A 23,602-nucleotide genomic window follows, 5' to 3' on the forward strand; every position below is an offset into this window, starting at 1 on the left:
ACAACAGTTACCAACGAAATACTTTCCTCCCCGCAGTGTCTTCAATACACTGTAAAACATGATACGGGAATTTAGTGTACTTTATATTAATTCTGGTACAACAAAAGCTCCAACGGGAACAGCTATGAGTGATTCCTGTCAAACGAAGAACTGACTCCTCAAATTAAGATATAATAACTTATCTCTAATGTTATTCAGTGTGACCGAACTTAATATCTCAAGTTCACTGAATTAGCTCAGCTTTACATTTTCACAAATCATGAGACAATGTTGAACTAATTATTTACTCATATTTTTAAGGGAGCAGCGGAACTAATGTTTCAAGTTGAATCATCTTAAAACCCTGTGCTGACATAGACACTGACATAAGCTACTCAGTCTATTTACCAACCCAGCTGCATTTTGCACATGTAGATAATAACTGCATTTTGTTTTGTATCATCTCATTTCTGCACTACTGATGCCTGAACAGCAAAGAAAAAGAACATCAAATATGCTGTTCTTTTAAATTGACTCGTAATTGTTGGTCTATTATACAAAGACATACTGTACCAGGAGTTCAGTGCTACAACAATTAATGTAAAGAAAAATGTTAGCATTTCTACATAAAACCAGCTCCCCAGTTTCTTGTATGTCCTTGTGGTGTATTATGTTAACTTTCTATCTAACATTCATATTATTTTAGCCTGCGGTTTGTGGTTACAAACAAGGTTACTTACTACCAATGCCAAACATGTAGCAAACCTGCCCAAATGCAACTAATTTGTAGACATTCTATGTTTTACACTGTATTTAGGCAAAACGCATATTGCATAATGGCGTGTTGGGTAATCTCTTTGTAAACAAGCCAATACCATTTGCAGTAAATAAAGTGTTACAATATCTTGTTTGTTTGGTAGCTAAATCATATGTATAAGAGATTAAAATACAATCCCTGAGTACTACATATGGTTGCATTTGTTAATGATGAGTCTTGGTGACAGTTAAGAGCCTTGGCTGAGGAGTGCAGGGTGAGGTCAGAATATGGCTGCAGGCATCAACAAGTGCTGATCTCGCCTGTGTCCAGACACTGCTGAATCAAAGCTTATTCATCAAAAGCTTTACAACCAACACCCAGGCAAACAACACACCACGCTCACCTTATCTGCGCCTCTCATCCGGCTGTTCTTCTTTGTTGTGGCTGACCTTTGTCTCTGGCTCCACGCTACCTCCCACTGAGACAGTTTCAGGAGTTTCTCCACCTTGCAAGTCTTCTGACAGCCCATTGACCCCTGCCACATAAAACAGATATCAAGTTAAGGCATGCATCAATAACGTTACATCTCAATGATACATTCCCTGTTACAAGCAATAACCTACCATGACAGAACGGTTTGCATGCTTCCCCAAACGCTTTTCATGGTCAGCAGTGCTGAATGATGTCATAACTCCAGCATGGTCAGATTATAAATATCTGTATTCAGCAGAGTTACATAATAATGGATGTTGGATTATTTTTAGTACACAAAGACAGAAAAGACAGCACAGCTGCCACAGTAAATACATAATGCTGCAAAACCATCTAAACTTACATTTGTGCATTTCTTCCGGTAGCATCTTACTTTGTTAAGATATTTAGTATCACATGCATGTTGAGTAGATAAGCATGATAAACGGTGTCACTGTAGAAATCATGAAAAGTGTAGGTTTTATTTTACTTTGTTTTTCAAATGCATGGCTAATTAAAAACCATAATATTTAAAGGTAGGAAGACATTTAGTTTATCTGCATAATTGGACTATAGCTTACAATTCAAATTTCCATTGATCTTAAAAGTAGCTGTGGGCTGTAATTCCACTACAGACTAATAACGCTCTTCAAAATCCAGTAGATTTATTTAATATTTTACTTCCACCCACCTCTGACGCAGAATAAGCCAGGCTCAAGCTGAAATTAGGCTGCAATATTATATATCCAGTGGTCCAGTCATCAGTAACAATATAGTTTCCACTTGGTCATCCAGACCAGCTTTCTCCAAAATCACTGCAAAACAGGCTATTTTGGACTTCCCTTCCCCGCCAGCTCCAATTCCAGTCAGACCAATGTTGTGCTGCGCAATTCACTGCCGAGACATATCTGATACAGTGCACACAATCACAGGAACATCTTTCTACAGCCTTCAAATGCGATGAGTGTCGCTTCTACACAGGCGCCTCCTTCATCACTTTGAGAGACTGCAACATGAGGTTCACTGTTTACCTCTCATAGTTCAGATAAGTGTTTGGTGCCTGTTTAGTCATTCCAAACAGTCCTCTGTATTTTTACATTATGTAAGAGCGTCGGGCAGCTTTTAATATATGAAGGCCTAAGAGGTTATATCTGCATACACATGAGAAGTTTACGCAACTCTAATTTGGGATCTAGTCTAATGGAGACGTGTACAGTTAAAAATTTCACTTGCCAAATATCCAGTTGCAGATATCTTGGGTGCCCGGGTTGCCGCTGGTGGCTGCGAAACGTTGCCAGACTATGAGAGATGTGAACATGTTAGTGTTGTGACAAGAGATGGGTAGAGAGTAACCACAATTGGTCTTCCTCAGATAAAGGTAAATAAGTGAATAAGTGAACCTGTTGTTATGGTCCGTTTTTGATGAAGTCTCTCGTCATCATCTCAATACTCTGCTACATGTAGACTACAACAGCCTGTATCTCTCAAGTGTGATTACAAAATACCCATGTCAATATTACACTTATATTACCTATACCCTATTAAGTACACAAATAAGTAAATACATTTTTAAATTGCATTCTTTGTTTGTTGTCTCCGATATCACATCATAATTTGGCAAATAAGATATGCATGAACCATGTAATTCAAAAGTAAATATAAAGAGCATCAACATGTTACAGTGTCCTTAATCTTGCACATTCCAGTTTAAATGTCGCAAGTCCCAGTTCTCAGACCCCCGCAAGTCTCTCCAATCATGGGAAGACAACAAGATTACAAAAGTGGCCAAATCAGTGTCTGATCTTCATAAATATGTCTAATAGCACAGAACTCATTTAGGCTTATTAGGAGGAGATACTGACGTGAAGTGTGCCTATTAAATGAAATACTGGTAGGATATTCATGCTATTCACTTTTACCTGAGGCTGAAACAAGTGTTACAAGTGTAGTTGCATAAATAAACAGACAGAGCCAACATGTGTCTCTCAGTAACGTGTATTCACAGGCTGTGCACATAACGGGACGGGAGGCACATATACATCTGTGCCGCCAGGGGGGGCTTGGTCTGCATAACACCGCCCTACAACAACAAGCCCACATAAAATTAAGGTAGTCAGTGATGTCTTTTCACATTAATAATTAATATTAAAAGTAGGGGGCCCTCGAGAGCTGACAAACTTTAAACTACAGCAGTGACAATGTGAAACGTTTGCAATGACAGCAAGAGATGTTAGCCGCTTCTCAAACTGTATTCTTGTCTGTACTTGTGTTCTTGTGGAAATGTGAAACGTCATCAGTCGCAGCCCAAGTCCTGTTCCAATTCACTAGTCCGCATCTTGCCAAGTATGGTCCAAAATTTCCCGCATGTGACTTGCTCCGCCCATTTTATCGAGGATGCATCGGAGGTGACTTGTGTGGACTTCAGACAGCCAGGTATCCCAGAATGCATTTTGCCCTAACATCAGCGAAGATAGCGCAGGAGACAACACACAACCTTGAGTTATAATTCAAAAATCAAAATACTACTGCATTTGAAGATAGATATTTTTAGTTGAGAATAGTTGTTTAAGATTTGAATCTCTCTGTCTCGAACTCGCCAAGTCTGAACTACTAAGTCCACAAGTCCGAACTTGCCGTACTTGGTAGTGAAAAACGTCTCTGACCTCCCTAAGGGGGCCCCACCTGGCTCCACCCAGGTTTGTTTTTTTACTCCAGTTGCTGTGACTTGCATGATCCAGTTTAAACAAACCAAATGGCAACTAAAATGTGTACTTTTTAAAGAAAAAAAAACATATTGCATTTATTTTTTGGTTATGATATTATTTATAACATAATGTTTATGAACAATGGTTCGAGGGCCCCCCTGTGAATTTTTGCCTAGGGCCCCACCAGACTCCAGACTTGCCTCTGGCAGTAGTTTTAAATCATGATAGGCCTAACCTACTGTGTGTAGTATTACATTAGCACTAACACCAACACAAATGTGGGTTAATTAGTTTGCCCTCTACAAGATAAACAAAAACAACAAGCTAAATTGGTCACTTGGTAAACAAGCTAGGCTAGCTAACGTTAGCCCTGTTCCAAAACAAGTCCAGTAGTCCGTTATTACCATGGTTACTACTCACGGGAGCACAGAAGCAGGCGCAGGCATGTCCCTCCTGTAATTCCTTCCGAAGAGCCAAGGAGTTGTTTTTTTGTCATTTATGGACTTTCAGACCAGTAGTAGCACCACGGAGCCTATTTCTTCCCGAGAGGGTCCCGACTTTGTTAGTCTCGTGCAAATCCAAAATAAAGTAGGTACGGTAAGAAGTAAGATACCTCACAGGGAAGAACTAGTAGGCTAACAATAAGCAGACTGAGGACTTAACATAGCAACCATAACTGCACTTGTCATTATGGGAAAACATCCATCAGATCATTGTGATCGGTGTTATGACAAAAAGGAAGTGGAGCATATTCTAGTGACATGCAGAAAATATACAGAAGAAAGACGATTATGGAAAAGTGGGCAAATAGAGGCTGGTGTAAAAGGTAAAGCTTATTAAAGTGAGGCGACAGAGAGAGAAGGGGAGAGAGGGGCAGTGTGGCTGTATGAGAGCTGGACTAATTACACAACTGTATCCAGAAGGAAGCAGTGATGCATTGTTAAGGATGCCAACTGTGCAAAGGTGGTTAAAAGAACATTTTCAAAACATTGAAAGGTATGGAAAGTATACATTTAATATCTGTGGGGGATTCTTATAGTAAGCCGGCCGGCTCCATCTACAGTATTTATGAACCAATTCTGATCATTCTCAATTCTGCTGGATATCAATTCAATTTTATTTATAGTGCCAAATCCTAACAAAAGCTATTTCGGGACACTTTACAGAGTAGTAGGTATAGACCACACTCTGACTTATTTATGATTTACATAGACCCAACAATTCCCCCGTAGAGTACGGTGGCAACGAAATATAACAGGCAGGGACGTCAGACATACCCAACTCTATGGATATTACAGTACATAGAAAGACTACAGTATGGGACATGGTGTAGACTAATGAATAACTTTATAATCATATTTTTCGGAAATTTAAAAAACACCTTCCATTGCTCCTTTGCGTTGAAAAGAGCCAGTTGAGGTGGCTCGGGGATCTAGTAAGGATGCCCCCTGGGCGCCTCCCTAGTGAGGTGTTCCAGGCACGTCCAGCTGGGAGGAGGCCTCGGGGAAGACCCAAGGCTAGGTGGAGAGATTATATCTCCACACTGGCCTGGGAACGCCATGAGACCTTCCATATCTCAGTATTATATTTATACATTTCACACAACACCTACAGCTTGCCTCAGAAATTGCTCATCCAAATAAACTGCTGTGGCCAAGTTAAATCACGGTTGATAATATCACTTGCCTTGACATCTTGGATGCTTTGCTCAGTGGCCTGAAAACACCCTCATGTACAGATTTTAAGGACATTCGCTGGGATTTCACTCTAAGTGCACCTCTGAAGTTTTCTTTGATCTAATTCAAAGAGAGAACAGAAGTCGCCCTCGGGGGACCTACAGTACTTCCTATTTCCTTACTAATCTTGTTTGGTTGATTACACGGAAGTCAAGCGCCTTGTGCAAAGTGCTCATTAGTCCTGAAGTAAAAAGCACCCTTTGCTTCTTTCTGTCTTCCACAAAACAGACTGAACCTGAGTGTTAAAAGAACAGAGAAAATAACCTTTATTCTGTCTGAGAAATAACTAATTTGTTATCACCTTTAAAATAAAAGTAAATAAACAAACAGTAGACCCTGTAAAGACTTTTTTTACCCTTTAATTACATGACTTAATTATTCAGTTTCAATATAAAATACAAGACATAACTTAGGAACACATAAAAAAGGATCACATATATAAAAAATGAAAACGTGTGCTCTTGAAATATCATCATCCAAGAGTCCTACTTTAGCATGACTTTTATCATAATATATCAGTCATCACACACCATGATCATGATAAATATAATATATTTAATAAGTTAAGGTTTCATATGTCAACGAGGCACTTTTGTAAGGTTGCTGATTTGGAGTTGTTGAATAAAGTGACACATTTCATCGGATTGTTTTGAAATATTTCTTATGAACCACAGTTAACTAGAATTGCCTAGAGAGAATACATTTTCTTACAATTTTCTATTTCTAAAGGACTCCTGAGCTTTAGTAGTTTTACATTCAATTCACATGAATCACAGTAAACATACAAGAGAACATAAGGAGCATACACTTGAACATGTAGCCTAAATACAAATGACACAGTCAATTTATAAATAAGAATATCTTTTGAATAGAAAATAAAGCAGTAGTTTGACATTTTAGGGGGGAAAAACTCTTATTCGCTTTCTTTTCAAGAGTAAGATGTGAAGATGGATCTCTCCTGTGTTTGAACACTAGCCAATTAGCTAAGCTTAGCGCAAAAACTGGGATCAGAGGTAAACATTCAGTCTGGCTCGATCCAAAGTGACAAAATGAGCCTGCCATCATCTCTACTTCAGCATTATACGGTATCTTGTTGATGGAATCAGTAAACAAAACAGAACTGTAAAAATGTCACATTGTGGTTTTATTAGGGGCTATGTGCAAAGATCAGTGACTTTCTATCGTCTCCCCTAGCATGCCTGGGGACGTACCTATGTTCCCCAGGTCCTAGGTTCCCTGCTTTGTATTTGACTGGGAAACATAGGACCCTTTAAAAAAATAAAAAATAAAAAAAAAGGTCAGATGTTCCCAGCTTTTCCCCAAAAACGGTCCTAGGTTCCCTGCTTTGTGACCGGGGAACAGCATATATTTTGCTCCCCGCTTTTCACAGAAAGGGCCATATGTTCCCCGTCTGTTATTTTTCCCTCAATCAGTTCCAAATGCCCTGGCAAATAAGCTTATGTTGACCCTAACACTACCCCCTAACCCTGACCCTAACCGTAACCTCTAACCCTAACAAAATGCTGAATTAAATCAGCAAGGGCATAGGCTTATCCGACCGGGAACATCGGTCCCAGGGAACATAGAGATGACCCCAATGCTTTTCACCTTCACAATGACAACAAAACAACAAAAAAAACTCCAGGAAGTCTCTGCGCTTGGCCAAGATACAGTTTAGAAAATAACCCCTAGCAACATTTACCATGCCATATTTTTTACTTTTGGCAGAGCGAGGCTAGCTGTTTCTCTGTTTCCATTCTTTGCTTTGCATGCTACGCTAAGTTAAGCTAAGCTATGCAGCTATGGTGAGAGCTTCGTATTTACTGTAAGCTACATGACATGAGTGATATCAATCTTCTCATCTAACTTTTAGGGAGATTCAAATAAGCTTATTTCGCAAAATATCCTTTAAAGTCATTAGACCAAGAAATGTCTGAGAGTGATACTACGCCTTACTAATGATGAAAAAGCAGCAATACAGAAGGCTCACCAGTGAATGAATCTGATGTGCTGTCAGTGTTCATTATATGAGTGCTGATGGTATGTGTCTACAGGAGTCGTCACTTTGATGCTTGCCATTTACTGTCTATGTTAGTGGCTGTGCAATGCCACTCCTTATTTACACTAAAGTCGGAGATAAAACTGCTTTTTCAGCATGCGTTTGCGTAGATGATGCTACGCATTATTTTCTGAATGTACACAACCAACAGATCTAATGGATATACCAGACAACCGCCATACGTTCACGTACGCATAGTTGAAAGCAGTTATATCTCTGGCTAAAGTTGAGGGCTAGGCTACTTTATGCAAATCAGGGGCATCCATCCTGACTCACAGCCTCTGGAAACGTTTAAAAAACTTGTAAACTAATGAAGACACATTCAGCAACAGTACAGCATATTTATAGCCCTAGATGTTTTCAGAAACATATTTCGATGAATTATTTCCATAATATAAGTTTGCAAACAAGACGGTTTGTTTGAAATCTGGGAGCAGATAGCCCACGAGTGAAAGCATGCGTCCAATCAGGTGCAACCAGCATGGTCGTAGGAGGATGTAGCCCATTTTCTTTGTTGCTCAGTGGTCATGGAAGAAAAATTGATAACTACAAGTGCCACGCACATCAAGCATCCATGATGCTAAGAAGCGGCGCAACCCCAAGCGTCCAAAAACGCCCCTGAGGACAGTGCCTGTGCCAGAACTGTGCTATGAGGTCTGAAGTTACTGGTGCAAAGTGGATCACACACATTATACTTACATCAGTTTGGTCAAGACATCCTCTCTGTAACGCTGTTGGATAATGAATGACTTATTGTCTTATCATGAAGCTGTTCTAAGATTCATCACTCAAAAAAGACTCCAACTATTATGATGAGTAAAATGAATAAACCTGCGACCCCACACATGGCAAGGCCGAGAAGTTTCTGTCAAAAAGAGAAGGAAAGAGACAACTGCATTACATATCGTTTTAACTGATTGGATGAATAAATTCCTGGACACGGTTGGATGGCTGAATGGATGGATGAAGTGTTACCTCATGCAGTAATCACAGTAGTTCTCATACAGGGGGTTTGGTTAGTCCAACAGACAGGCCAACAATTAGTGCAATGACGGCAAGCAGGATCAACAGAGCAAAGGCAAGGATAATGTATTTCTGCCAAGTGAAGAAGAGGGTGTTATTTGAAGTTCTGGTACTATGGTAACATTTGACCTAGATATATTTAAAATAATTTGCATTTAATGTTGTTATTTGTGATTAGCAACAGAGAATTAGAAAGAAACACATACCCTCCGGGATTTTTTCTGGTATCTCACTGCTTTTTTGGTCTCTTCCTTTGCACTACAAATGTATTCGGCTGCATTGAAGACGTTCTTCTCAATGTTGTTAACCATATCCCCCTGAAAATTACAGAATCAGAATGCTTTAATTAATTACATCTAATATTGCGCTTTGTTTTGGTAGTAGTAGTAAAAATAAAAATAAAAAACATAGTAGCTGCATACTGGTACACTTGTGCGATGTAAGGGACTATCAGAAAGTACATACCATTTGACTTTGACTGATAAGACTATGTTTCTACAATAGTAGCTTTTACCTATCTACCTTTTCCCTTAGATGTAACTCTTACCTGAGTTTCTACCAGCATCGCCATGTCCATGAACATCGCATGGAGCTCTCTGATGCTCGACTCCAGACGCATGATGTCCTGGTGTCTTGACTCGATCTCATTTAGGGCCTGACGTGTGATCTGGGAATCAGAAATGATCTGAGGAAGAAATAAAGACAGAGGCAAGGTAAATAATTCATCCAGAAATATTAAATAAATGTTCCCAAAACACGGCCCTGGCAGTGCACTACCCCACCCCAAATGGTTTACTTCTCATCCACCACCAGATGTCAGTAAAAGCTTTTATCTCTGCAATAACGTACTGCACGGTAGAATATGAGGAAACTTACATCAGATGTGAAGATAGATGGATTTCCACTTTCTAACATGCCTTCCAGTTCTTCATTGGTGGTCACTTTTCCAGCTAAAATAATAAAGAGCAGCCAGTTATTATCTAGCAATGAACAGAACCTACCTCCTGTTCATATATGAAGTGTTTCGGGCTGGATCCTGATCTTAAGATGCCTCTGGTTGCACATCAGGCCTTTTTTAAATGAGGAAATTGTAGCTTGTAAACACAATTTAAGATATGATTTGTTTCTAAAATATGACATAATAAGATATAATTTGCAGGCCTGTGAAGATTTTATACTGAAAAGGCTGCAACTACTTGTTAGGAGAAAATGGAGTCCTGAGATTTAATATGACCACTCCTACTTTTGCTCTGGATCTTTGTTTTCAGTATCTATCCCGTAAATATGGAAGGCCAGGGACTGAGCTCTCTTGATCCATTATTTATCAGAAGACTGTTTTATCCTAACAAAGAATTAGTGATTATCTGATGAGCGCTGTTCTAATAAGGATGTTGTGTTTGCCATTCTTGTAGCAGGCTTTTAAAACAATAAAATCTGATATTTAATAGCAGAGGACCTGACCTAGGGGTGTCAGGACAACAACCGACTTATGCCCGCACTGAGAGGCTAAGGAGAAGCTTCTGCCCTCGGGCCTCTGGGATCATACACGAGGACACACCTAAGACTGATCATATGATTTTATGTGACAATTAAATTGATTTGCAGGTTGATTGACAAAACTCCAAGAGTAGTACGTGATGCACTAATGTCAAGAATGTAAACAACAAATGTCTGTGTTTAGTCCCGGTACAATATATACTGTTGTATGCTTAATCCCGCATTGGTCTGGTAGTGTGAAGCTGCTGTGTATAAAGCCCGCTGTGTGAGGAGAAGGAGCCTCATTGTAGCTCTATCGATTGAGCTGACTGAAAGATAATGTCTCTGTTATCCACCCAGGGGACACTGCTACAAACACAATGCTGACTTCTCCCTGAGCAGTTTGAGATGAATTGTTTAATGAAACAAGAAATTAAGATTTCATGCCAAATGTGGAAAAAATGACAATGTGTTTGGCAGCCAAGTGAGGAACACTGAGGGTTGCTACTGAAATCAGGAAGACTTGTGTCGAGACTAGTGTCGACATGTTTTTAAGAGTCAATTGACTCTTGGTCTCATTATACTGACGCATTTTGAGTGTAAGACATTGATGGCTACACCTGCTGCAATCAAACAACAAATCTCATCTCAACAGTTTTTAACAAAGCATTTATCAGTCATCTGCTAATTAAGATAACTCTATGTGTAATTATAGTTTGGCTCTTGCTGCGGTTTCAGGTTTATTCAGGGGTGAGGGTTGTATTTGTGACTAAGATTAGAAGTGTCTGAGGAACAAAGGATGCAAGCAGCCCTCGTAGAGTAGAAAGCTTTCTTTTCCTGGAGCTATGCCTCCCGTTGTACATCATCCTCCCTGGAGAGACGGATCTCTGCGCAGGTGCTTACATGTCACACACTTTTGCAATGGCTACTCCTCAGAGAGCCAGAGCCAACAGCAAAACACACCACCATTACGACTCATCAACACACATCAAGTAAAAAAAATGTATCACTTCTCAAATGTTATAAATGAATGGTGTAAGTCCACGATAGCTCAGACCGAAGTTCATGTGGCCGTGTCAAAGACAGGTGAACTACTGTTACACAGGCCGCTGGGCCCTTTGCCCGTTTCCCAGACAACGCAAACACAACTAGGCATCTCCAGTATCAGGCTCTTCCGCCTGCAGTGTGGAGAACTAGAGCCTCTCATTAATGCTGGCCGCAGGGACTGTGGGAGACAGTCCTATTTTTGCCTTTCACTATTGTCTCATGTTACTCATGTGCATAATACAATGCTCCTGACCTGATACACACCCTCTTTTGCATTTGTTTGTCACTGTAATTCTGAACAGAGATGGTCCAACATACTCCATTTCCAATGGTGGAAAATATCAAGTGGTCTGGTTTCAAAGGCAAATGCATTTAACACCTACATACTTATTTACACTGTACAGTAGATTTTGCTATATTCACATCCTGTTAATGCTGGACTCCACATTTCCATTCATTCTGGGTTGTCAGTACCTAACTCTTGGTAATTATGCATCTTTATATAACCGATGGGTGCTTGTATTGTCTATCCTATTCTATGACAACCCTACTACTCATTTAAGTGCCTTCAAAACGTTGAAAATCCAGTGTTTGGATGTGATCAATGAATGTTTATGCGTAAGAGAACCCTGACATCTTGAAGAAACCTGAACAAAAATCCAGCCCTGCTGTTGGTGTCTGTTTATCAACAGTTAGGTCAGGAAACCGATGTGGTCTGTTTCCTGGATCCTGTCCTAACACAGCTTCAAAGTTTTATTTGTCACTCTTTTATCTCGAGATAATCTTGACCCAGCAACTGAGTTCAAGCCATTGATGTGTTAAAAACAAGGGAGTATTTCCTGTTTGCGGTAGTGATTTACATCCATTATTACTTTAAAGGCTATTCTATAAATATAGCCCATAGTTCCCGGCCTCATGAGGGTTGAGGGGGTCCATTATTTTTCACTTACTTATCTCCAGCTGTCTCTGGATCCTTCCTTTGCTTCTTTCCCGAAAGGACACTTGAGTCTCATTGTACTGGGTCATGACCTCTACAAACTTCCTGGACAGCACTGTGTGCTGAGGACAAGAGGGTTAGAGTGTGGGCATTTCAGACTGCACATGTTTATGACTTAATACTCCACACATCAGTTCTGTAAAAGATACTTGGACTGCAACTTACGGTTATTTTCATTATCGTTTGGTTTATAAAATGTCAGAAAATAGTGAAAGGTCCATCCCATTTTTTTCAAAGTCAAAGGTGATGTCATGTTTTGTCCAATATTCAAAGATATTCTGTTTAATATGATAAGAATCTCCACATTTGATAGGCTGTAAACAGCACTTCACGCCATATAACGATTAATAGATTATCAAAATAGTTGGCGAATATTTTTTCCTGTCAATCGGTTAATTGTTTTGCTCTACAAGATACTTAATTGTTGGAATTAAAAGTACATTTTAATGGCTATTTCTACATGAGGTTCAAAATTAAATTCAACAAACACAACTTGTAAGATAGTGAACATGGATTTTCACAGTACATTATTACAATGTTCCTTATTTGACTGGGATACATCTTTACAAAACATTTCCCCCATTCCCCTCCTGATGTTTGTGTACCACTGACAGATGGCTGTTGATGATCATGTATGAGCAGGACATGTAATAAGCATGCGTGTGAGGATCTGTGTTCGAACCTGTGTTTTCTGGATCCTGTAGTCAACAGAGGATCTGTTCGCTGCATCATCTTTAGGCATACTTTGCTCCATGGCTTCAGAGGGAGAGCGTTATGTTACATCACACAACAGCAGGCAGCAACCGTGTGTGTACAGTACAGTCAATAAATAAGTGTGACAATCACATCATAGTTCAACTCACATTTTAGTTTGGTTCGCACCACGTTGGCATTCCCTTTGATATCATTGGTGAGTGCATCCAGTTGGTCCTTTGTTCCTTCACACAGACACAAAGAGGGAAACACGTCAGACTCGGTTTGCTGATGAGGAACAATAATGTCATCCTGCTAATCAGTGTGCCTCTCTCTCCTGTAAATATTGGATTTACTGTGATTTCACCCTGTAACTTGGCAACAACCCTGTGGCAGTATTGCAGAGGTCACACAGCACAAAGCACGAGCTCTTTGTGTCTTTCCCTAGTGACCATTTTCCACGTCATGGATCTTAAAACACTGTACTGTGTTACATTAAACATAATCGCACCGATGATGCCATGGCACTGTAAACAGGCTCATTGTCTTGCAGGGTTCTCAGGCCCACACACCGAACAAAGCCAGGAACTGAGTACGTCCAGTAGTAACACTTTTTTTTTGCTATTATAGAGCTTTAAATCATTAGAAATACTTTGAAACTGTATCTGATACACCTGATAATTTACACTGGTGCATACATCCACTAAAGACAGCATGTTTGAATCCCCCACTGTTAAAAAGTCCCTGACAGGACAAGTCAAAGCCCAAACTACAATGATTTGTGAGCTTTTGGAGCAACACACAGCCGTTTCCTTTACAGGTTTCCGAGTGGGCAGCCGTCCATTTACAATGAGGCAACAATGGAAGAGAGGAGTTTTTACTGTGTGCCTCAAGAGTTGAACTCCAGCCAAGCAGTTCTCAATATTTATTTTCTTAATGTTTTTTTTTAAATTCTTTATAGTCTTTTTTTTATTGCTTTTATTTATGTTTATTCATAATTAATCGTGTCTTTGTCTTGTTATGTTGTCTTAAATATCCTGCTTTTGCTTTGTCTGTCAGAGCACTTTGTCAACCATGTTTCTACAGGTGCTATATTAATACAGTTATTGTTGTTATTATTGTTATTAATATAACTGAATTCTCAAATGAACCCTTTGAAAACGACAGACATGTCAACACTGACATTCAAATGCTCTGTCCCCATCCTCATTCTTTATAAAGACACACACTTACTGTCATCTGGATTAGGTGCTGACAGGATCATGCTGTGCATCTTCCTCACATCTTCCACTTGGTAGGAGATCTTATCAATGAGTCCTCTCACTTCTTCCACCTGAATCAATCAACAACACATCAGTAGATAGGCCTGTATTGAGCACATCCTGGAAGTTGCGGTGATACCCACCCTTCTGAAAAAGCTCTCCATGAAGCCGTCTCTGTCCACTGCGACCGCAACATCCTCCTCTGCTCGTGTGCCACTCTGTACGGATGAGGGAGGAAAAATTGTGTGTGAGTGACTTTTCGTGGATGTTTTACCTGCCAATGTGTATAAATAAGACACTCACAGCAGCCAGTTCCGCCAGTCGATCCTTCATCACACCGATCAGCTCGTCTCCTGCCCCAATAATTCTAGTAAAACACCCGCTGGGTCATCCTGGAAGTCTCCATGTGTAGGGTAACATTGAGCCACTTTGCTGTGCACCGAGGTCGAGATGGTCGAATAACTGAGCTGAGAAACACAGAAGGGCTAAAAGTTCTTTTTTATTCTAGTAAAGAATAAAGCTCTAAAAAGTAAAAGCCCTACAAAATAAAAGTCTAGAGTAACTGTGTTTCTGGTCTGTTTCGATATTTCTCGACGCACGAACGCAAAGAACACTACAGATCCCAATACTGTGTCTCTTTCCCCGGGATACGCCTCTTCTCTCTCTCTCTCTCTCTCTCTCTCTCTCTCTCTCTCTCTCTCTCTCTCTCTCTCTCTCTCTCTCTCTCTCTCTCTCTCTCTCTCGCACTCTCTCCGCCTCACGGGGGAGAAACTAGTCCACCCTCAATTCAACAATCACAATGAATGTAGCCGTATCCTGTTGTATTTTGGGATTGTAAAATAAAGAAAAGACATAAATAATTAGAAGTTACATTTGAGTAGCCTACCACTGTAATACGGTAGGCCACATTATTCTTTAAGTGGTTTATTATATGAAAACAGGGATTTTATCAGGTGATGAATATTAGTTTTATTAGTTTGATCACCCCCCCCCCCCCCAAATTCAGGTTTAATCAATAATATATTGATGTACCTGTATAGCACGGCTGGGTGGCCGCTGAACTTTTGGACATTTGGCCACACGGTGGCACTGTTTACCTTCATATGCATGCAAGTTGAGCTTGACAGCCTGTAACAGGACTGCTGTGCTTCTGATGACTCCCCCACCTGTAGGTCCAAACTCCCCGTAATTCACTTTTTAAACAAAGTTATAGAAGAAACAGAAGGGGGGAATCTAATTTGACGCATCGTCCTGCAACATTATCATTATATTTCTGCATGGACTTGTTTTGTAAATCTTTGTTGAATTTAACCAAAGCCCTCAGGTCACACATAAACAAATATAGGTACTTTATGTGCGACTCTTTTTTAGGTTCTGCCTATTTATCCGTTACAGAGACCCATCCTTGGCAGCATCCCTGTTGTTAATAGTAATGGGAGTTGCCCTGAAATTTAACCCAATATCCAAACTAGCCATGATCACCCCTGTTAATATGCATCTTTTACCTAAAGTGCATTTGGATCGCACAGTGCATATCCTGAGCTCATTCATTCCCCGCGCAATCTCCAGTTTCTCACAAGTAATGCCATTTACGCAGAGCTCCAACGCCCCTCCTCAGAAGATCCAAAAATGACATCACGCTTTGTAATTCCCACGTCCAGTCCAGCAGTGCTGCTCTGCTCTGCTCCTGGCCATTTCCAGATGCAGCCGCAGAAACTCAAAGAAACAAGTACTAGCTCACCGTGGGACTGAAGATAACGGATTACAGTTGTCCGCGTGGAAGTGGAAGTTGGTGTTCAGATTTTTTTTTTTTTATCATGAGAGAGAAACTTCTGGGGTTTTTCTGCCTCATGCCAGAGCACTGATTTGATTTGATTCCTTTTTTTTTTTGTTCTAGTGCAGTTATTATTATTTCTGTATATTTCTGTTTGGACACGTGGACTGATCAGAAGTTTTCACATCTTGGAATAATGAGTGACTCCTCCTGGATTCATCTTTTTTTGTGGATTTGACAGTTGTTTTTAGAAAAGACTGTACCCTATATGGTACATTTAACAAAAGCTATGGAATTTTCTTTGCGGATTCACATTTTTACAGCCTTTGTCTCCTGTATTAAGGTAAGCTGATAAACTCAACTCCACCTCCATCCTCTCATATCATAGTCTGATCACCTGGTGCGTGGCTGCCTTTACAAATACATTTGATCTCTTTACAGGTTTATGCTCAAGTGATACAACCTGTGAAGCATCCAGGTAGTAATGCATTTTGTGTGGGTGGTGGTGTGAGTGTTTTTTATTTTCCCATACTATTTTCAGATGCCAAATTGATGCAGCTATACTGAATCAGAAATACACAGTGAACTGAAAAGTGTCTTACTCTCTGTCCATTGCCAAACCAGGGAATGTTATTAATTTGTTTACTGCCCTACTCATTAATCAGAGCAGTTTGTATAACATTTACAGCTGTTGGATTCATTATTATCAATCTTTTAATCCCCTCAAAATCCGAAATGGAGTGCCAGGAAAATCAATTTTGAGTAATGGGAGAGAGCTTGATTGGGGGGAAAGCCCTTTCTGGATGCTTGTTTACCCGTGAACTCTCCGTCCAGGCCTGCAGGTGTTGGCCACAGCCTCACATTATTGGCCTCTTGACGCTGTGGACGGAATCCATGAACTGTGGGACCAGATTGGAAACAGACCAGGTTATGTTAACGGAAGTAACATAAGTATGTGCATACATAAATAGACTGTGTATACTCATGGGAATGCACCACCTAAATGTCTTTTGTCTGAATGCTCTCTGCATGGTCTTAATCTGTTTTTCACCAACCACCTTCCAGCCATAGCCATCACGCTTTTTAAATGTGCTGCTGTGCTCAGAGTGTTTATATTGTATGTCAGATTTATCACTGAAATTATAGAGCTGGTAACGTGTGATTTAAAATGCTGCAATCCTTCTGTGTTAATGCAGAGTTGGTAAAAGTCTGAAAATGTAGGGAATAGATCACGATTCTGTGTTTTGGAGTTGTTCCAATTGATGACTGTCATTGAGTTTGCAGCCACGTTGTCATTGCATTGTGCAAGTTATCATAAAATTGTTGTAATTGAAGAGGGATCAGGTATAGACTTGAGTATGATGTGTGGAGTCACTCTGAGTTAAGGAAAATCCTCAAGTGAGGAGGAAAAGAGCTGGACCTCTTTGAGCGCTGCCACCGTGCACTCAGCTCAGCATCACTCTGTCTCATACCTGCACACCACGTCCCTCCTGTTGTCTTCCTCTCACTTTGTCCTCTGTTATGTGTCTATATAGGTGTGAATCACTGTTTTTCTCCGTTGTCTTTGTCCAGCTCTGAGAATCCACAACCACACTGTGCTCCCTTCCTCCCATAACTCTTCCTATGTGTATACCAATGACTCTGCCTACACTAACATTTCTGCAACAGTAGGTGAGGATCAATCATTTCCCACTCACTGAATTTCATTTGTGCATCATCACCCACCGCTCCCTGTTGTCCTCTCTGTATCTACACACGGTTGAGCTGAGCGTTCCACATGTTTGTCCTTGTTCCGTCTTTTGTATGTGCAGCACAAGATGAGGAATTCTTAGCAGTTTAATTATAAAAGTATTTTCTATTGTTTATAAGCTCTGGTCAAACCCGCCTTAACATATTAAAGATCCCATATTGTAAAAAGCGCAAATACTATGTCCTTTTTATTACAAAAGCATCTCAAGGTGCTTTATAAATACTGTGAAAGTATCAAAACGCTCAATCCACAGAGAAATATAGAAACTGTGGCTTTAAACGAGGCGTCAGGACTTCTGTGTGGTTGTGACATCACAACTATACTAAGTACAGGTAGAAATTGTGCTACAGTGCCGTTTTTCAGTCCTCAGCTGCAACGACGGTGCGGACGCTGAGAGCACAGATGCAGAAGACCCGGTTGATGACCATCAGAGCAGACTGGGATTCTTCTGTAGTGTAGTTTAAAGAGACAGTCGCTAAAACAGAGCAGAGGAACATTAAGGATTTAAACATGTTCTTGTAGAAAACCCAAATTCAAGTGTGAACCTGAAAATGAGCATGACATTGGACCTTTAATACATCTAAAACATTCCTTTGTTTCATCCGTTCCAAAAACAATTTACTAGTTGACCATTCAGGGACTTAATTATTAAGTTTATATGTTCAGAGAACTGAACATTTGGCAGGCTAGCAGACACTGCTCATAATTTTCAAGGGAAATGATGCCCTTGACTTTTGCTTTGCTGCAGACATTGTTGAAGGAATGGTCAACAAGGGCATCTTTCTGAACGGAGATAACGGCGGTACCTTTCTCCACTTTGGAAACTACCAGAACTCTTGTATCAGTGACCCTACTTGGTGTGGCCCTGAGGGTGAGTGCACTGGTGGTTTATGCATGTGGTAATTTGGCAAAACACTAATTATATCCAAACCATTTGAGTATCTTGTATGGCTACAGGTGTTTTTTTTTTATTTCTATAATTCTCTAGGGATTACCTTCTCCTTTTTTTGGAAAAACCATGAGGCCGAGTCCCGTTTTGCCGTAGCATCTGGAGGGAAAGTTATCTCCAATGGCTTCTCTGTCTTCACTAATCCCTTTGGAGGATATGTGGAGTTTTACACTCGAGGCAACAACCACCGATGGAAGGCCAACATCAGAGTTCCAGGTACTATGAATGAATTTGCCTTTGGATTACACACTTTTGTTTTAGTTACATTTAGTTTTAGGTAACCACGAGGAATGTATTTTGGTCTTGGTAATATATATATTTTTTGTTTGCAACCATAAATTGTTAGTTATGGTCTTGCATTCATGGTTTGGTTAAATGAACCCAGATGTAGCCGCAGACAGTTGATTTGGCAAGTCGGGGGTAAATTTCATAAATCTTTTGCTGTATCACACATACAATTATTCTGGACGTGTAATAAGATGCCGTCATTTCCTTCCGAAATCGGCTACAGTAATGATTTGTGATTATTAAATGTCAAATTAGACGTAATTTAAAACATAATAACCGTCAAGAGAGTGACCAATGCTTTGAAAATTGGATTTAAATCAGATGAAATGATTTTGTGGACTGTTTTGACAAAATGGAAACCACAACACATGAGGCTTAACGTTATGTGCAACTTTTACAGACAGTATTTTGTTCTCTAATGACTTCTGTCATCTTTGTTTTTGCTGCAATTACTCAAGCCTGTGTTCATAGGGCGTCATAACTCAATTTAGATTTGAGTGTATCGTTTCTGAGGATCAAATCTCATCTGGTTCTCATACGGTACCAAGTTTCAGGACGTGTCCGTTCTTTCTCAAGTGTGGGGAAAAGCTTTCAGAGTGATAGAAAACCTTAAGGTGCCCTATGACCAGTATCCCTAAAGGCTAAGAATGTGACATTTAAGGCTACATTTCTCTACATGAAGATGTAAAAGAGAGTGTTGACTTGACCTAACTTGACTAAAATACTTTGGCACATATAGGCTAGTTTATTTTCTAACCACAAAGTTGATGTGTTTTTGTTGCATTGTTCTTCTGGTGGAAGTGTTTTCAGATGTATTGTCTTGTGGGACTCTCCCTTATTGTCATTTTACTTCAGAGATGCAAGGAAAAATAAGTTCAACTTCTTTGTAGTGTAAAATGGACTGGAGGACCAGAACCGACCCTGGTTCAAGTTCTTGTGGGCACGCAGATGACAGATCATAAAATAACAAAGACGTTTTGAGCTGAAACTAAAAGTTAAGAAATCCGTAACATTTACATGAATCAGCAACTACTATCATTAGCATTAAGCATCATTTTCAGCCATTTTTAACCAAGCTAGCTATCTTGTAAATTAATCCTGTGAACCAGTTGTAGCTACTTTGTGTTTGTTTATTTAGCAAACGCTAGCATCCTAGCACCCTAAACTTTTGTGAACTTCAGAATACTCTAAACTAAAGATGACCTGGCTAACCATAGAAAACATACCTGCTAAACTGTATCATGTTTGCTGGCCCACAGAGCAGCTAGCATGGCTGTTGTTGACTTCAGTATTGTTGTTCAACCAAAATCTTAACAAATATTTCCTGCTTTCAGCCTCTCAAATGTAAGGGGTTTGTTGCTTTGTCATATACGACAGTAAGTTGAATATATTTGGGTTTTAGAGAACTACAGTGGGTGTTTTTCAGGACTGACATTTTATAGAGCAACTGACTGAAAAGGGAATCTGTAGATTAACAGATAATGGAAATAATCATTAGTTGCGGTACTAAAAAGTCAAAACATTACATGAAGATTATGTCACAATCCGATGTAATACCTGAATTGTCATGTCCTGCTCAGTTTTTAATCATTTCCTCAAAATGTGCAGTGCTTATTTACAATTCTACGTAAATCATATACTGTATACTGTATACTGTTTTCTCTTTCAGGACCTTTCTGGACCCACATTCTCTTCACATGGACAAAAAAGAACGGTCTGAAGGTTTACATTAATGGGACCTTTACTGCTGGTGACACAGCTGGCAGTGTCTCCGAGAACTATGGCGACCCCCACCCTGACCTTGTCATTGGAACGGGCAACGGCAAGGCATACGGTCACTATGTTACAGGCGCCTTCGATGAGTTTGTCATCTGGGAAAGGGCCCTTTCACCTCACGACATCTTGCTCTACTACAGTGCAGCCATAGGTAGGACATCATGCTCTACTTAAAATACTTTTCTGTCATTCTAAGACGTGAAATATCTATTATAATGCATCCTCCCTCTACTCTCCTCTGAGGAAGCCGGTTAAAAAGCAATTTCCGTCCTCCTCACTACATTCCATCCAAAGCATACATGCGTAACAACAAGATGTTACACCATACAAATGTACCCAAGCTCCCTGTCAAATGGCTCTTCTTGCACAAAACATTTTCACGACCCACCACCATATAAGTGCCATGTCTCACATATTTCTGCCTTATAAGTACTTATAAGGGTGCAGAGGCGTTTTGGGTCGCAGGGGGACAGATCATTTTAATTTAGTACGACAGATTATATCACACAAGGACTCTTAACTGTTTTTGTTCTCTTGCTTTTCACCTCCTTTGGTCAGTAGAGTGCCATAAATGGACAAAAACATGTTGAAATTATGAAAGATAATTGTCAACATGTTTTTATCATGCTGTGTGATAACACATATTACCAAATTTCATGGTAGTTTCGATCATGGTCAAAGCCTGAAGTAATAGCACTTTTTAGCTAGTAGGCTAAATCACCTTTTGTTGTGTATAAAACTATTATTACAGATTATTGATGCTGTCTCCTCCAAAGTATATGAAAACTATTACTGTGCACTGTTAGAGAGCCTCAACCGCTCACGATGTAAGCCATGAAGCATAAATTGTGTCTCCGAAGTCATTACCGAAAGCAATATATTCCACAGACCATTAGCAGGCGCAAAGAATCTGACTGTTATGGTTACAGAAAAATATTTTTACATCTCGAGAGCACACATAAAATGTTACATTCAACCAAAGAAGAGCAGGAATTGTTCCGACTGATACCTCTTACGTATGTCCATATATGGCCCTTTTCTGGTTAGTGCTGTTTTTATTAAATGACAACAGAGACATAAACTGTATCTTAGCCTTGTACAGAAGCTAGTGGCTGAGCATTATGTGGTTGATTATCCGAGTTTTTTGGAGGTTGTAATCAATCATCTTTCATGACTGGGCATGCTGCGGCCTCATAAACTGTAAGCTGTTTGGTGATAAAACCCAGCTACTATCACAGCAGCCTAGCATGATCAGGTTCAACCTAACCTCAAAGGACCTAATAACAAAAAAATGCTTCTTTAATGAGGATGTACAATCTAGAAAACACAACACAATGTATAAATGTCATCAGTGCCGTTCCTAATATATAATAATAGAACCTTTTGTGTTGTGTTTTTACAGGCCAGCCCATGGTTGCTGCTACAACGCCCAGACTCTCCAAAGAAGTCACTTCAACTCCTCCAACAGTCGTAAGTTTGTCAAAATGTACACAATGCAAACAGTTCATTTCTTATTGAGCTGTTCTTTCCTTTTAAATATAGAGGAGCTGGAAAAAAAGGGATATTGAGAGCACATGTGAATAGATTTGTCGTGTTTATTAAAGGGCTTTGGAGGTAGAAAACGAATAAAGAAATAGAAGAAAGTGGATACAGCTGCTCAACACTACACACAAAATGGCTCCCTGTAGGGCACTGGATTGAAAAAGAACAACACTGGATCTCTTGTTCAAAGAGCATTTCTCTCAAACACAGGCTATCAGTCATTAAACATCCTGTGTATGTTGGAACCGGGTGATCCTTTGGTAACTGCCTCCTGATAGGAAACGTTATTTGATGCCTGATGTGTTGTTTCCCCAGAAATCAGCTGAAGTGAGTCCTCCTGTCGTCAGCAGTCAGCGTGAGGAGGTCCAAAGCTCCCAGGACCCGGAGTCTTTGCCGGTGTTGGGCTTCCTTAAGGGGCTGCCCAATAGGACCATTCCTCACAACACTGCCAGCAACCTCACACAGGTCTTGGAGCACAGTACAATACACATGCGGACACACACACACACACACACACACACACACACTTGTTACACATGTTCACAGACAGACACAATGCCCACCCATGTGTATATGATGCAACAGTTCTGTGATGTCCATTTTCTTCCAACCAGGCTTTTCTCAAAAGTGTGGAAGAAGTGCTGTCCTCTCCAGTGCTGCCAGAGGTAAATGAGTTCACACTGTTGTTGGGCAATGTTCAAACATGACATAATGTAACATATGCAATTTGGTGAATACCATAATCCGAGGCATTTAAGCGATCTATGAGTTTGAGATTTTAACACCGCATATTTTGGAACCAGTGGTGCCAGCAACAGTAACAGTACCTGGCAGTGTACCCACACAGGATTACAGTACATAGTCAAGGACAGTGGTGCAAATTGTTTAAGACAGTACTGCTGACTATAAACTGCTCTACAACAACACAAAGCTTTTAAATGTAAATTTGCAACCTCCTGTACTGTACACTCTTCCCGGCTTAATCTCGGGGCTCTTAAATGCAAACACATTGTTGCCAGAAAAAAGACTTTCAGAGCAAGTGTGTGGTTTCAGTACACTGAGTGCTCAGAACAAGCATGCTTGTTTTTATAGGAGCAAGCTGAAACAGATGTTCACGTATGAGAACGCAAAACTTGGACAGTAGATACAGTGTTTAGTACAGCCCCTTTGTGATTACTGTCTGTGATCAGATTCATGCTGAGTGTCAAAAAATGTCTCACTTCATCAAGTTTTTGTATGGCTTTCATTCTACATTGTGTTTTTTCCTAATTGTCATTTGTATCTACAGTGACTCGCTTACATAAACAGTTATATCGTA

General features: G+C 40.1%; 3 protein-coding genes across 4 annotated transcripts in view; 1 reads left to right on the top strand and 2 right to left on the bottom strand.

Annotated features, from left to right (window-relative positions):
- rimbp2b (RIMS binding protein 2b) overlaps window positions 1–1,425 on the bottom strand; it is a gene marked incomplete at both ends in the record, with an annotated part of 83,366 nt that extends 81,941 nt beyond the window's left edge. The window contains 2 exons of the mRNA XM_083913006.1: window positions 1,140–1,271; window positions 1,360–1,425. Coding sequence (XP_083769132.1) covers window positions 1,140–1,271; window positions 1,360–1,425 — 198 coding nt within the window. The remainder of the gene's footprint in view (window positions 1–1,139; window positions 1,272–1,359) is intronic.
- A 7,051-nt stretch (window positions 1,426–8,476) lies between these two features.
- stx2b (syntaxin 2b) lies at window positions 8,477–14,538 on the bottom strand (the record flags this gene model as incomplete). Of its 2 annotated transcripts, none has more annotated exons than XM_083913161.1 (10): window positions 8,477–8,572; window positions 8,937–9,047; window positions 9,278–9,415; window positions 9,607–9,680; window positions 12,204–12,312; window positions 12,933–13,006; window positions 13,114–13,188; window positions 14,177–14,276; window positions 14,349–14,423; window positions 14,509–14,538. In XM_083913161.1, 10 exons carry the CDS (start codon window positions 14,536–14,538, stop codon window positions 8,492–8,494), a joined length of 867 nt encoding a protein of 288 aa, XP_083769287.1. The 2 variants fall into 2 exon arrangements, with proteins under 2 accessions (XP_083769287.1, XP_083769288.1); XM_083913162.1 differs by lacking the exon at window positions 8,477–8,572 and adding an exon at window positions 8,707–8,802.
- A 1,709-nt stretch (window positions 14,539–16,247) lies between these two features.
- adgrd1 (adhesion G protein-coupled receptor D1) overlaps window positions 16,248–23,602 on the top strand; it is a gene marked incomplete at its 5' end in the record, with an annotated part of 36,643 nt that continues 29,288 nt past the window's right edge. Inside the window, 10 exons of the mRNA XM_083913138.1 lie at window positions 16,248–16,322; window positions 16,421–16,457; window positions 16,814–16,930; window positions 17,552–17,650; window positions 18,478–18,600; window positions 18,718–18,894; window positions 20,636–20,893; window positions 22,145–22,212; window positions 22,600–22,749; window positions 22,899–22,949. Of these exons, the coding sequence (XP_083769264.1) occupies window positions 16,248–16,322; window positions 16,421–16,457; window positions 16,814–16,930; window positions 17,552–17,650; window positions 18,478–18,600; window positions 18,718–18,894; window positions 20,636–20,893; window positions 22,145–22,212; window positions 22,600–22,749; window positions 22,899–22,949 (1,155 nt within the window). The remainder of the gene's footprint in view (window positions 16,323–16,420; window positions 16,458–16,813; window positions 16,931–17,551; window positions 17,651–18,477; window positions 18,601–18,717; window positions 18,895–20,635; window positions 20,894–22,144; window positions 22,213–22,599; window positions 22,750–22,898; window positions 22,950–23,602) is intronic.

This window comes from Echiichthys vipera (assembly GCF_963691815.1).
Source record: "Echiichthys vipera genome assembly, chromosome: 4".
NCBI classification, from domain to species: Eukaryota; Metazoa; Chordata; class Actinopteri; order Perciformes; family Trachinidae; genus Echiichthys; species Echiichthys vipera.